Source organism: Phoca vitulina, unplaced genomic scaffold (genome assembly GCF_004348235.1).
Source record: "Phoca vitulina isolate PV1807 unplaced genomic scaffold, GSC_HSeal_1.0 scaffold3, whole genome shotgun sequence".
NCBI lineage: Eukaryota > Metazoa > Chordata > Mammalia > Carnivora > Phocidae > Phoca > Phoca vitulina.
In genome coordinates this window covers 34,439,708-34,454,888 of record NW_022589706.1, presented here as the reverse complement: position 1 = coordinate 34,454,888, position 15,181 = coordinate 34,439,708, and the positions used below count along the sequence as shown (strand labels likewise).

At 43.5% G+C, this 15,181-nt stretch overlaps 1 protein-coding gene across 1 annotated transcript in view; it reads right to left on the bottom strand.

Moving 5' to 3' along the window:
* ATP10D (ATPase phospholipid transporting 10D (putative)) overlaps positions 1-15,181 on the bottom strand; it is a 98,955-nt gene that overhangs the window by 12,070 nt on the left and 71,704 nt on the right. The window contains exons 15-19 of the mRNA XM_032400307.1: positions 13,445-13,629; positions 8,065-8,365; positions 6,435-6,511; positions 5,381-5,506; positions 2,501-2,701 (exon numbers count right to left, since the gene is read on the bottom strand). Coding sequence (XP_032256198.1) covers positions 2,501-2,701; positions 5,381-5,506; positions 6,435-6,511; positions 8,065-8,365; positions 13,445-13,629 — 890 coding nt within the window. The remainder of the gene's footprint in view (positions 1-2,500; positions 2,702-5,380; positions 5,507-6,434; positions 6,512-8,064; positions 8,366-13,444; positions 13,630-15,181) is intronic.

Here is a 15,181-nt window from a genome sequence, read left to right as displayed (position 1 = left end):
CTGGAATCTGAAACGGAAAATGTGGACATGAAGTCAAAGCCAGGAAAGGTGGCTGTGTGGGTGAGGAGAGACGGGTAACAGATGATTGCTTCTTGGGAGGGAGGCCTCTGTTGCAGCCTTTCAGATCATCTCCTCTGGGGAGACATTCCGTAACCCTGGAGAGTATATTTCATGATGCCGAAGACAGGAAATGGCCCAAGCATAAAACAGAATTCGTTTGAAGGCCAAGTTCAAAGAAAGGACAACTCTTCTGGAAGGTAAACTCAATGAAATCCATGACCTTCTCCCAATAGCCACATGCTGGGAATCCGCCTGCTATTACCATGTATTACGAAACTGGCCGGCTCAACAGAACAACGTGTGCAAAGGATGGATAACAGGGTTCAACAACAGGAAACAGTGACCTCAACTCTTCCAAGGGTAAGAACCAATCAGTCTGTACAAATGGGTTTTTAAAACCCCAGCTCTAAAAACTCTGAAGATCCCCCTCACTTCTCTTTCTCCAATGGACTTGGAATTTAATTTAGGCCAGGGGTACAAGACAACCTTCATTAATATCAATCACCCATCCCTGCAACCTGGCCTTGAACTTTAAGTCAGACTGGATTCCTCTAGGAAAACCCCATTTAGTTCCTTGATCTAAATGGACTAGATGATATTAAAGGATTACGAGAATTTCTTCTTCCCTGAAAGTTGAACGTGTGCCTGCCCTGTGTTGGCTGCAGCAGGTAGCCTGCAGACATTAAGTTACTCCCCAGCCTGGAAAGGAAGTTCAAGTCAGAATAAAGTTAGACTGATGAAAATAAACACACTTTAAATTTGGGATTTCCTCAAATTTCTGGTTAATTCTGGGGAGGGGGTAAAAATAATAATACTGAGAGCTTAATATAGCTGGAACTTTTATCTTACTTGATCCTCACATCATCTCCATAAAGAAACAGAAGAACAGGCAAGTTAAATCATTTACCAAGGTCACACACCACAAAACCAGAATTTAAACTCAGGCTAAACATAACCCATTATTTCTAACTGATCTGGGTCAGTGTCTTTAGAACTATGAGTGAAGCACAACACACAGATTTCTCGTGGTAGGTCTGATTTTTGCCTGCCCAGTACTTCTCTAGGAAACCCTTCTTCCCAATCCTGTCCATGTGATTCAGCTCTGTCCTCAGGAACAATAAATGTCCCAGGCCTGGTCAATGAGAAAATGATCTTTTTTATTAAGCCAGTTGGAGCTGGTTTCTGTCACTTGCAGCTGAAAGGGTCCTGACTAACAGAGTCTTCCTCTCAAGACTAGAATATCTGACTACACTTTGGGGATACCTCAGCTTTGCCCACTTACAGGCATCTATAGGTTCCTGGCCTTCCTCAGTCCCTGTGATCCTGACCATGCACTTGTGAGCGCACTTTGGATTTCTGGCCATGGAACAGCACAGCGGAGGCGGGAGGAGACCCAGGGACTGAAGACAGCACCAGTGTTCTTTCTGCAGCCCCGCGTAACGGTGGACAGCATGGGCTAGAGATCCAGAGTTCACCTGCACCGCCCTTGAACTCTGTGACACGGGCTCGTTACTGAAAGTACCTTCCTGTGACTGACTGTCCTCATCTACAAAGTGGATAACGATAGCACTGACTTGCAGGGTCATTTTGAGGATTAGATTTATGTATATCAAGCACTTCGAATAGTGCCTGGCATTTGGAGGCATTACATAAACGTTCATAAGTGCTTTATTATTATTAATTTTGTAGAAGATAAATAAGAAAGAAAAGAGTTGTGAGACAGCTAGCTCAAGTAATTAGCAACCACAATCCTCTAGGTAGGAGAAAATGAGGACAGTGAGAGAACATTAGGAAGGGGGGACAGATATCAGTGATCCATCAGAGGGAGACAGGTAGCATGAAGATCAATTAAGTAGAGGCCAGGGCTTGGCTTTAGGGACAGGAAGCCATTCAGATCACGTCACTAGGCTGCAGAATAGAGCCTGAAAAATTTATTTTGGCTTTAGAACCAGACTAAGAAGGATTCATATCCTGCCTCTGCTAAACATAACCCATTTTTGAGATTTTTGGAAAATTTTGTGAGATTTTTGGAAAAATTACTGAGCCCTTTGAAATTCAGATTCTTCATCTTAGAATGGGTACAATACCAGGTTCTCCCTCAAAAAGTTCTGTGGAGATAAATGAGACAGGGGAGGTTTAGTAGTTCACACAAGAGATGGCACAGTGAGGTCTAGCAAATCCTAGACATTATGAGCTGTGGAAATGCCAGATTTCTTCAGATAAGTACCTAAGACCTTCCACAGTTGTACCTATGTTCACCTCAGAAGCAAGTAACTTCGTATCTGCCGTGTTAGCAGAGATGTTCTGAAACAGCCACCCAATGCCAAGAGTTTGAAGCAGTCCTGAACAGAGCACACTATCGGAGCTGGGCTCACTGGAATGTGCCCTGGCTTGCACGGCAGATGCGTGTCGGTCCAAGCATTTCTGCCTCGGCACCTACCTCTGATTTCTGACCACCCTTGTAAAGTTCCGGCAGCTGCATGAGGGTCTCTGCAGACACATCTTTCTCCAAGACACCATAAATGACAGGAGGAGCGGAAGTGAAAAGGAGGTTGAACAAGATCAACACCCAGTAGTCAGTCATGGAGGTTCCTGAAAATCCACAAAAGAACTGGTACCAGAAAAGGAGGTTCACATAGGCCTAGGGACACAAGAGGGAACATTTGCATCTTAGAAACAAACAGCCACGTGTGCATGAGCGCACAAGCCACACGCTGCCACTGTCAGCTGCGTGATCCCGGCCTCTCTCCCCCTCACCAAATGGAAGACCACAACTTGCCTTGCCGTCTTTTTGGGATTCGTGTTTTATTAAAGGAAAACCCTACATACGTATACACACATACATGCACACACACACGCACGCCCCTCACTGTGTAGCTCTGGCCCTGTTCTAAGAGCTTTACAAATAATTTGTTCAACCCTCCTAACAACTTGGGAATTACTGTGGCCCCATTTTACAGATGAGGAAGCTGAGGCACAGAGAGGCTAAGGAACTTGCCCAAAGTCATCTGGCTAGTAAGTAACAGAGCCAGTATTCAGACTGACACACCGCTTCTACATGGAGAGATCCTAGCCCCGGGCCTGGTATGTAGCAGGCACACAACAGATACTCATCGTCCTGCTTTCTAGGTTCAAAATTACTTTTTAGTGGTGCCAGCCGGGTAGCCAACCATCCCAGTGAGTCCAGGATGGAGGAGATGCCCAGGACAAGGACTCTCCCTGCTAACACCGGGACAGTCCCAGGCAAACCAGCACAGGTGGTTGCCCTGGAGGCTGGAAATATGCATCCTACAGTGTTTCCTCCAGTATTTAGTTGCAGATGAACTAGGCCCATGAGAGCTAAAGCTCTGTGCCCTCAAGCAAGGCAGGCCCCAGGAAAGGACCCTGGCCTTAGATTTAGCAGTCATACTCAGGGCCTGAAGACACTTCCTGCTGCTTTTTCCCACTTTAGGCCATTTTCCTAACATTTCCGAATTTCGATTTCCTCATCTGGAAAATGAGAATTATACCACCCCAGAGCTTAGTATCAGGATCCACTTAGAAGGTGCTCATGACCTGTAAAGTGCCTTACAAATATGAAGATGTTATTGTTGGCATTCTAGATGCACTAGAATACTTTAGGATAGGAGCCACAATCCTTAGGACAGAGTTTCTTAAATCTAGGGTCGATGGACACACACTGCGCCCTGCTCCTGGAAATGTATCAATTTGGGGTACATGTGTTTTGGGGAATGAATTCATAGTCTTCATCAGTATTTCAAAAGTTTTCTAAGATCCAAGAACCACAGTCTCAGAAAGGTAAGTTACCCGATGGCTTCTGATACTGGCGTTCTTCTCCATAGTTTACAAAACATTCACTGTCTTGCTAGGTTAGTAAGAGGCAGAAGTAAGTCAGGAGAGTATCAGTGTGAATGGCCACTGAGGGTTACACAGCAGAAGACCGCAGGGTCCTTGTTCCCTGGTAATGGAGTGCCTACTCACACACACTGCCCCACTCTCCAAGAGCATATGACACCTCTCTTCCTAATATTAATGTTCCTTACCCTCTGGGTTTAATCTGGGCTTAAAAGGAAAGGGGAGGGGGTGGGCTGCACCACAAGAAGGGCAGGTAGAAAAATACAAAGTACAGGGGCGCCTGGGTGGCTCAGTTGGTTAAGCGACTGCCTTCCGCTCAGGTCATGATCCCAGAGTCCTGGGATCGAGCCCCACATCGGGCTCTCCGCTCAGCAGGAAGCCTGCTTCTCCCTCTCCCACTCCCTCTGCTTGTGTTCCCTCTCTTGCTGCCTCTCTCTCAAATAAATAAATAAAAAAAAAAAAATCACTTGGGAAAGAGGCTCCTCCCTACAAGTCAGTGACCACTACTAAGTCCTGGAATTTTAAAAAAGCTCATTGTGTGATAGGACAAAAAAAAAGGTTCTGCTGACACACACACACACACACACACACACACACATCTAAATTACACATTTGGAATATATGTAAAATGACCTATTGAAGTTATTTTTCTTCCCCAAAGGTGGTATTTCAAGAGAGTGATATAAATTGATGTCTACTATTAACACGCTACCTATGGACTTTGAAGGCTAAAAATAAATTTGGTCTAAAAAATCATGACATTTTTACATAATCACTCCAGGTAGAAGGAACTTAAGTGAAGCAATCTAAGGTCCACATGATCTTACAAAAGAGGAGACTGAAATTTAAACGGCATGCCAAAGATTAGAAGCTAGGGCTTCTCATCAAATTCTGCCCCTTTAGGAATGACATAGTCAAAATTAAGTTCCCTGGCCACCAAGCGCAAATCCATTTTACAGGCTTGCTAGAAAATTCTTCACTTGTGTTAGCCAGCTACAGGCCAAGGCGTGATCCTGGGTTTTCAGCGGCATCTGTGTCTTCAATACACAACATGGAACATCAGTCTGAGGACAGCAGATAGTTTTTGCTATCTCCTGGAAAATGGAAGCAAACCTTCTCATTCTCTACTGACAGCATTAAACATTTCCTAATTCTGCTTGCCACCACCTTTCCATGGAAGGTCAAAAACTGGGTCTTAAATGAACCAGACAGGACTTAACTGAATGGAAAAGCATAGGGAATAGGAAGTGCCGGCAGAGGGACAAGCCCAGCGATTTGCTGTCAGTGGCTGAACCGTAGCGCGTCCCCAGATTATTTCCAGGACGGCGGCAGGAGTGCTCCTGGCGGCTTCCCAAACATCAGTAAGCCAAGCAGCCTCACTCAGGGCACTTCCTCGCCATCCCTTCCACAAGCAGGAGAAGAAAGGGAGGAGGGGGGAAGGGACAAATTCTCCAGAGCTACGTACCACGTTCTTGTAGAAAAAATAGAGAATCATGTTGGAGAGTCGTGTGTAACACCAGTGCCCGTGGACAAGCAGGAGCCTGCCGAGATGCCTAAACTGAGCAATGGCAAAGTCGCTGGCCATCACCGCCTGCAAAGGTAACGGGGACAGGACGCCACCCTGAGCCATGGGACATGTTAACACAGACGCAGCCGGGCAGCCTGACCATCAGCAGGCTGCGACCGGTCCAATCTGTTGTTTAAACCATCCGTGCAGACCCACACAAAATAAAGCAAACCCAAACAAACAGAAACTCATGAACACAGAGCCACAGTCAGCTTTCCAGTAGGGTCCCACGAAACAAGACTTCTCTTTGGATCCCACTCGGGACGGAATTTTGGCAAATGTACTTTCCTGGAAAGCAGCTCCCTTAGCAAGAACGCCACGCGCTGCCATCGGCATCCGCTTCTCCTCAATGAGAAGAATATTGAAAGGACCGTAGTCATGACTTCATGAATTTCTCAAGGTTTGCAGAGAATGTCATAATTTACAATTCTCTGAAAACCCTAAGCCTCACGTCCGATCCTCCTGTGACGGCGTTTGCTCCATACATGAAAAGCAGTCTTTGGACAAGCTTTTATCTGACTTTTGTGCCCAAACACACTATCCGATATGCACACATGTGCGCACACACACGTATAGATAGGACCCTCCCCTCTCCCTCATTCTCAAGTACCATCCTCCTCCCTCCCTCTTGAGGTCTGTAGGTCTTTTATTCAAACCCTACTTTAGTAGCTTTCATCGGTGTCCAAAGTCACAGTTACGGCAGGGCTAAATATATATATTATTAGGATCTAGAGGAGCTATAGATTTTAAACTGAACGAGCACGCAGTTAGAATTACCCAGGAAAACACCCCAGTACTCACACAGTAAATAATCAATAGACACAATTCCTGTCTCCCACTCCTGATCAAGCCACGGCCGGCCTCACTTTACCACAGAGATTTCACCGTGGGAATGCTGCCCTTGGATGGGCAGGTGAAGTTCACGGTACTTGGGCGCACGAAATCCACTCACCTGCATGCCTTCTTGACCTGAGATCCCAATCCCAATGTCTGCCACTTGAATCATGCTAACATCATTGGCACCGTCACCTTCAGGAGACGAAGAAAAGGCAAGAAGCATATGAAGGGTAAAGAAAAGATGCAAACTCTGCAAAGCAACAGTGACCACTCAAGCAAACAAATCCTTCAAAGTTTATCCCAAGTCTGCAAGTTACCTGGAAGCTAGTGAAACAGACATTACATGTCGCATCCCGCTGCCATCAGGAAGAATTCTAAACTCAATAATGCCTTAAAATCTTTCATGCTAAGGCACCTATCTGGACTGATCTCCCCCTTTTCCGTGCCACTAACTTTACTTTCAATTTTCCAGATATCTCTGCTCCTTCCAGCCACCGCACATGTGGTTTCTGTATCCTTGTAACACTGGCCTCATCATCCCCACCTCTCGGGGCTGGATTTCCATTGCTCTTGCCCTCAGCTCAGATGTCACTTCCTCTGGGAAACCTTCATATTCCCTTTAGATTAGATGCCTCTTCCTTGGACTCCAGTGCTATATCATACATATCATATGATATTATGGTTGCTACATAGTTCTTGGTCTCCCCAACATACTGGAAGCTTCTTAAGGGGAAGTATTACATTCCTGTTGGTGATGAACATTTGTTGTTCCCAACTGCCCACCAACCATTCACCTGTTTTCAGTATTCTGATTTTCCTTGGGAACTCAAGGAAGAGAGAGATTCTCTCTCTCCCTCTCCCTCCCCCCCCCCCAAAAAAAAGGCCAAAAATTTATAATGGCCTCCAGGACCCCTACATGATCTGGCCACCTGCCACCTGCCCATCACTAATCTACAGAAAAGTCTTCCCTTTGCTCAATCTGCTTTGGCTTTGAACACACCAAACTTGGCCCATGGCCTTCACTTTCCCTGTCCTCACCAGGAATGTCCTCCCCTCAGATTTCCCATGGCTCCCTTATCATTCTCTTCAAGTCTCTGCCCACATGCAGCCTTCTCAGTGATACGGTCTCGGAAAAACACTGACGTTAGCAGCCCTCCTCCTGTCCCCCCAGCGCTCTATCCCCTGGCTCTGCTTTTATTTTTTTAATAGCACCTGTCACTGCCTGATATATATTTATGCCTTTTTTGTTTTGTTTCATATTTTATTATATGCCTCCTGCTGAATGTAAGCTCAAGGAAAAAGTACTTTGTCCACTGTATACACTCTTTTATCTCCACTGCCTAGCAAAATGTCTGGTAAACGGAAGGCACTCAATAAATACCTGTTGAATGAATGCATAAATGATTTGTTCATGCCCCTGAATTTAACTTTTCTGAAGGTGGCACTCTTAGACTTTTCAGTTCTATGATTCAGTACATTTACCCTCCTTAACTTAGTTGATCTGGGGTTCTGACATGCAACCCAAGGCCCTACTGTATTGCTTTCCATGTCACACCCCTATCCCGTGGTTCATAGTGGGTGGTCAAAGAGGTGAGGAAGAGAAAGGGGGAGGGAGTAGGGGGCAGAGAGTACGAAGGGAGAAAAGGGGGAAGGAATGTGGAGGTGGAAAAGGACAGACAGAAGAATCAATCCCCCGGTGGGGCAGGAGAGTGAGCAGCCCGCGGCTGGATCCCCTCCCCACTCACCGATGGCCAGCGTCATCACCCGCAGATGGCTGCGAACCAGCTTCACCACTTCGCTCTTCTGCAGGGGGGTGGCTCGGCAGCAGACCACGGCCTGACAGCAGGCAGTCAGCTCCAGGAACTGCCTCTGCAGCCCCTCCTGTAGGGCGCACTGCAGGGCCTTCCCAGTGATGACGAGGCCAGCCCGAAGCCCGCAGTCCTGTGTGTGCTGTAAGCCCTCCCTTAGGGACGCTCGCTCTGGAGAGGCGGGATTCTTCTCCTGAAGTTCTTTCAAAATGGTGCTCATCAGCGTCTCACAGGCATCCTTGAAACAAGAGGCCAAGACAGTTAGGCTCAGGGCTCCCCTGGTAGCCATATCCAGCTAAATTTATCTCTAGCCACCGCTGTGTGAAGGCTAGTGAGTAATTAGCTACTTCTGAAGACCTCCCGGCTCTTCTGCAGAGACGTCCGTGTATATGTGGGGACCAGTGAATAGGACAGAACACATCTCACTCCCGGTTCTACAACAAAAAAAATAACGCAGAATTTCTTTATTTGTACAACTTCCCTTCTCACACAGGGACTCTCAAGAGTCCTTTGGTCTTTTTCTACCACTCACTATGCTTGACTCGAGGCAAATTATGTCACCTCTCTGAGCCTCAACTTTCTCACGTGAAAAATGCAAATGTCTACACATGGTAATGTCATTGTGAAGAACGAGGGAGAGAACATGTGCAAAGCTCCTCGTGCAGGCATGGCACAGAATTTAAAGCAATAGTTAGTATTTTTATCTTCTTTTGGACAACATTCATTCATTCATTCACTGAATATTTATTGAGAAATCACCTTATACTAGAAAACATTCTAGGTGCTGGGGATTGGTCAACGAGCACAAAAAAAAAATCCCTGCTCTCATGGAGCTTACATTCTGGTTGAGATGTTCTCAGTGGTGCTTGTCATGTTTGGTTTGTGTGCTTCCCTCTACTCTCCTCACCCCCACATAGTCAGGAAATACTACAGAGATCATTTTTAATTTACTTTTGAAGCCTTCACAGTGCCTAAAAGAGAGCCACATCAGACAATGAATACTCACTGGACGGATTCTACTCAAGAAGACTAACAATAAAATTATCCAGAAATTACTGTGTCAAGTGACCACCAAGGACAGAACCTAACAAAATCCAGGAGTCTTGCATTTAAGTTTAGACATTAAGACTGAAAGAAAAAACAAACAAAACTGAAAGTTTATTCGTAAGAGAACCCCTCACTCAGAGGTCATTCACTCTTATTTCAAATGCTGTTTAATTAAGCATTTCTCAACCCACAACAAAATCAAATGGATAGGGAAGAAGTAGATATGGATACGTAGCTTGACACTACAAAGACTTAACAACTACAGAAGCTACACACAAGAGTTCCAACTTTAGGGGCACCTGGGTGGCTCAGTCGTTAAGCGTCTGCCTTTGGCTCAGGTCATGATCCCAGGGTCCTGGGATCAAGCCTTGCATCGGGCTCCCTGCTCGGCGGGGAGTCTGCTTCTCCCTCTCCCACTCCCCCTGCTTGTGTTCCTGCTCTCGCTCTCTCTCTCTGTCAAATAAATAAATAAAAAATCTTTAAAAAAAAAAAAAAGAGTTCCAACTTTTTTTTTTAAAGATTTTATTTATTTATCTGATAGCGAGAGAGAGAGAGAGAGAGAGCACAAGCAGGGGGAGGGGGAGAGGGAGAAGCAGGCTCCCCACTGAACAGGGAGCCTGATATGGGGCTCGATCCCAGGACCCTGGGATCCTGACCTGAGCTGAAGGCAGATGCTTACCCAACTGAGCCAGCCAGACACCCAAGAGGTCCAACTTTTAAAACAGAGCTACCCAGCAACCTGTACCTTAGGAACAAATCTGATCCTATACACCTCAAAAACCTCCTAGGAAAAAATGTGTGAAGACGAATCAAATATGCCCTTCATAGGCTCAACATGTAACAGCAAAAAATTATTTTTAAAACCTTCTAGAGTTTGGTTACATTAAAATGATACATTTAGAAGGTAACACACCCTGAAGTCATTGAAAATCAGCATATCAACATGATGATATTGAAGGTATACATTAAGTGAAAAAATACAATACTATAAATACAGACTTTGCATGCTCATAGTGCACAGAATAGTCTTGAGTGGATGCCCTCCAAAATATAAACCTAAATTATCTGTAGTTTTATGATTCTAGAATGATTATAGATGTTTTTATCCTTTCGAGTATATATTTTGTTTTATAAATTACATTTTCATTATAGAAATATGTATAAATATACACACACACACTCAATTTCCTTATTTGCAGATTCCATATATGTGAATTCACCTACTTGCTAAAATTTATCTGGAATGCTATCATCAGTATTTGTAGTGCTTTTGTGGTCATTTGTGGACATGCACAGAGAGAAAAATTTGAGTCATGTGATAGGATTCCAGCTGCCACTGAATGAGGAGATGCTCTGTCTTCATACGTCAGCTCCCATACTGTAAATAAGTGTCCTTTTCACTGTTTGGTGACACATTTTCTGTATGTTTCTGCTTTTTGTTGATTTTGCGGTTTAAATGGCCTCCATGCCCAGTGCCGAAGTGCTGTCTAGTGGTCCTATGTACAAGAAGGTTGTGATGTGCCTTGCAGAGAAAGTATGTGTGTTAGATAAGCTTCATGCAGGCATGAGTTATGGTGCTGTTGGCCATGAATTCGACGTTGCTGAATCAACTATACACATAGAGTAAGTTGTTGTTAAACAGAAACACACATGGAATAAAGTTATATATTGACTGGTTGACAAAACAAAATGTTGTGACCAAAGGCCTATGGGAACCCATATTTCCCCGCAGGGGTAATGGTTCCATATTCACTAATTCAGTGTTTAGGGCAACTTTATAGAATTTAACCCCATGAATAATGAGAATAACTATAGATAGGTAAATACAGATTACATAATATATAATACAATACAAAATGTACACTTGACACGTAATCAGCTGGGGATACTTAGACAAATCACAACCTTTTGGAGTTTCAGGCTATAAAAATGAGGATAATTTTATCTGATCTTTCCACCCTTTATAACTGTCAAGTAAGATCTTGTATGAGAAAGTCTGTTATAGATTCTAATTAACATGAAAATAGAGTTACTATCTCAGGAGAAATTTTTAAATGAAATCATAAAAATAAAACTTAAAAAATTAAATGATGGATCCTGAAAGGGCTTTATGTATCACAAGGCACTAAATAATCCAAGATATGGGGGCGCCTGGGTGGCTCTGTCGGTTAAGCACCTGCCTTCGGCTCAGATCATGATCTCAGGGTCCTGGGATTGAGCCCCATATCAGGCTCCCTGCTCAGCGGGGAGCCTGCTTCTGCCTCTCCCTCTGCCCCTTCCCCCCACCCATGCTCTCTCTTTCTCTATCTCAAATAAGTAAAATCTTAAAAAAAACTTAATCCAAGATAGGTTTGTATTAACCCCCTGCCCTGAAAAAACCCCAAGACTATTATGAGAATGGAAACCATGTAAAGTTTATAAGTGGCTACATTTACTGTAATCCAACTTGCAAATTTAGGAACAGGAGCTAATGGAAATTCATAAAGCTGCAGTACTACACTACAAAAATGACCAGATATTCTACTGGTTTCCAGGTGGCCCACTTAGAATGTCACAGAAGCAATTTCTTCACTAACTGACAAAGCAGGTTCCGTGATCTTTCTTTTTTAACTCTTAGCATCTCCTGATGGAGAGGAAGGAGTGGAGGAAAAAAAAGAAAAGAAAAGAATACAGTGACTAAGCCCCTACTATGTGCCTGGCATTTTATATGCTTGGACTTGAGTCACCATAAAACTAAATTATGTTCACTGTGTTCTGTTTAGTTATCTGGAAAATTCACACAAGGTGGAATAGCTTTTGATAGTAAAAAAAAAATTTACTTTTTGCACTTAGAACAGTCCATAGTGGATACTCCATAAAGACTTCCTGAATTGTTAAGTTTTAAATGCCTCTAACTATAAATCACAGGTTTACAAGTAAGTTCTACAATCCTAATGATTTTACTACTCACAAAAATGTCAAAATCAAACATCAAGAATTGACTTGTCTTTTTTAATGTTCATTGAGCCCCTTCTGTCTGCCAGGCACTACATGTTTAATTTATACTCTATATTTTCTCATTTCATGCCCACAATGACCCTATGAAATAGGTATTATTCTTACATCACAGGTGAAGTAAAAGGCCCAGAAGAAAACTCCCCACGGTCACATACCTGGTCACGGGCAGGCCAAGCACACGAGCCAGGGGCTTACCAACCTTAGTGCACAGCTGTTCTAGTGACCAAAATGACTAATGGACAATTTTCTTATGCTCAGGCCCTGCTGGTATTTGTAGGGGCTGCCTGGTGGTTGTGGTTATGGGTCTCTGGGCGACAGCCAACTGCCAAGGATAACCCATTCTGTGTTAAATAAGGAAAATTCTCTTTCCTGAAAATGTACGATCTGCTTAGGTATTGGCTGAGGCCTGACCTTAAAAACATGGCTAACCAAACATGGCAGCCTGTGACAGAGCCCCAAGATGCGATCCAGATGAGAAGCTCCAGAGGATTTCTGAGTGGCAGGTTGCTGTCAGTGAATGGATGTCATTGATTAAGTCTGACTATTGAGAAAGGAGAGAGGAAGGTTTTCCAAGCTAATTAAATAACATGCACAAATCTCAGAGAATATTACGATATTGGAAAATTAAAAAAAAAAAAAAGCCTGTTTAACTGATTAGAACCTGTCCTAGAGATTAATGGGGGTGGGGCAGGGATAATTATAAAAAAATAAGCTGGATCCAAACCTCTTAAATTCCTTCTGAAGGAAAAAAAAAAAAATTTTCCCTTCCCATAAAACAGTTCTTCAAATTTGATATTCTCAACAGCACTATATCTAAGAATTGCCACTAGAGGGCATAATTATCCTGAGAGTCTATTTCTGTAATTAACCATAAAAATATTAATGTGTTCAACTGATTCTGATAGAAATCATCACTTCCCCTCAATTTGAAAGAGAGGTATATTCCTGTCCCAGAACTTGATACATTTTGTCATTATGGGCTAAATCTTAAATCCCTTGAAATCCAATGTGGGGGGGGGGGAGAAAAAAAGCAAATAAAAAAATAAAAAGGCAACTTTCTTTAGCAGTAATTCCTTTGAATTAATGTTTAACCGTGAAGCCTTTAGAAGAACTACGGTACCTTCCCAAGCACAAGGTAGGCTGCTGGATAGAAGACATAATTATCAAGGAGCTAATGGTTATTGGGTTTTTTTTCTCCTTACCTTCATCAAATCACAAATGCTCCCCTGGCTATGAAAAAGCAAAAAGATGGATTCGATCTCATTATACCTACTTTACTCTGGGTATTGAGGATAAAGAGCTTGTCACCCGGCTCCAGTAGTTTGCACGCATAAGCTACATTGATAGCTGTCTCCTGCTTGTCCCCTGTCAGCATCCAGATCTTGATGCCGGCTTTCTGAAGGGCTTCGATGGACTCAGGGACTCCCTCCTGCAGACGGTCTTCAATGCCTGTAGCACCTACAAGACAGCCAGGGTGCAACAGGGCTTGCGAGAAATCAAAGACAGCAGAAGCTCATCTAGGCTGCAGTTGAACTCTGCTAGGCAACCCCATCCTGAGCTACACATTGCTCCAGTATTTTCCAGGCATTCAAAGGAAGTGTGAAGACCCAGACCAAAATCATATACAATGTCATATTTTGGGAAGGAAGCCTTAGGAATCACTGAGCTTATTAAACTTACTTGTTCTCCTTTCGGCTAGCTTTCTTCTCTGTAAATTGAGGGGAGCTTGTAGTTTCAGGCACTTATGTAACCTTGCTCTATAATTTTATAATTCTGTGATACTCCCAAGGGTAAGGGCAGGCTTTTAAAGAGTGTCCTTGCCAATATGTTGCTTATATTATGAAAGAGCATTGAAAACAGATATTACAAGTCCGTAAGTCCGTCTTCTAAACCAACTGGGGCCAGATAAGTTTTGGAATTCAAAAGTTCTTCAGATTTTAGAAAGGTAACATAGTGCATCTATGTTTTGAAATATCTGCTAATGAAGCATATTAATATTTCTGTAGCAAAACTTACAAATGCTCATACTAATTAGGATAATAAAGACTCATAAAATCTTATCAAATCAGGCCTGATTTTGTAGCCACATGAGTTCCGGCACTAAACCCACAGAGCATTTTAGAGTTTGGAATTTCAGATGAGGAAATGTGGACCCATACTTCAGACACTGGCAGAGAGAAATGACACAGATCAGGTAGCATTACTCTTCTGGCTCCACACTAAGTGAGATCTTTTTTTTTCTGTGAACCAGAGGAATGGAGCTCAGAGACTGGTCTTTTGGTATGTTAGTCCAGATCTCCAGACTCTGAGACAGTGGTTCTCAACCCTGGCTACCTCTTAGAATTCCTTGGGGAGCTTTTAAATATTCAAACACCCCAGCCACATGTCAGACCAACTGAATCAGAATCCCTGAGAAAGGATGCAGTCACCAGTATTTTTTAAAGTGTTCCATATGATTTCAGGATACAGCTCAGTTTGAGACAAGAGGTGTCCGTTGTGCAAACTTTAGCTGCCATCAGGAAGTAAGAGAAGAGAGAGAAACAAATTTCATTGGTCCGGTTGTAGGTACAGAATAAAGAACGTGGACCCTGGAACTAGGTAGGTCTGAGTCTCCTTCTAGCTCTGTCAGCTATTAGCATCTGACTGTGAACGAGTCAATGAACTGCTCTGTGCTCTAAATTTCCCCTAAGATAGAGATTTGTTGTGCAGATTCAAAAGACTACACATATTAAGTACCTTATCCAATGCCTGGCAATCAACTTCAACTGGATAGCCTCTTGAACCAGGATATTTATTTGACTTGGTATTATATGTTAAGTGATAAGGTTTTAAATGATCTTAAGGATAACCACCCTGATCCCACCATAAATGAAGTCAAGTTCACTACAGTGGAAAGCAGAATGAAAAGAATTGGAAACTGGGTACAGATCAGACTGGACAGGGTGGAGACAACTATTTGCTCTATTAGATCAAAGGTGGGGGGTGGGAACCACTGGTGAATAACTTACTT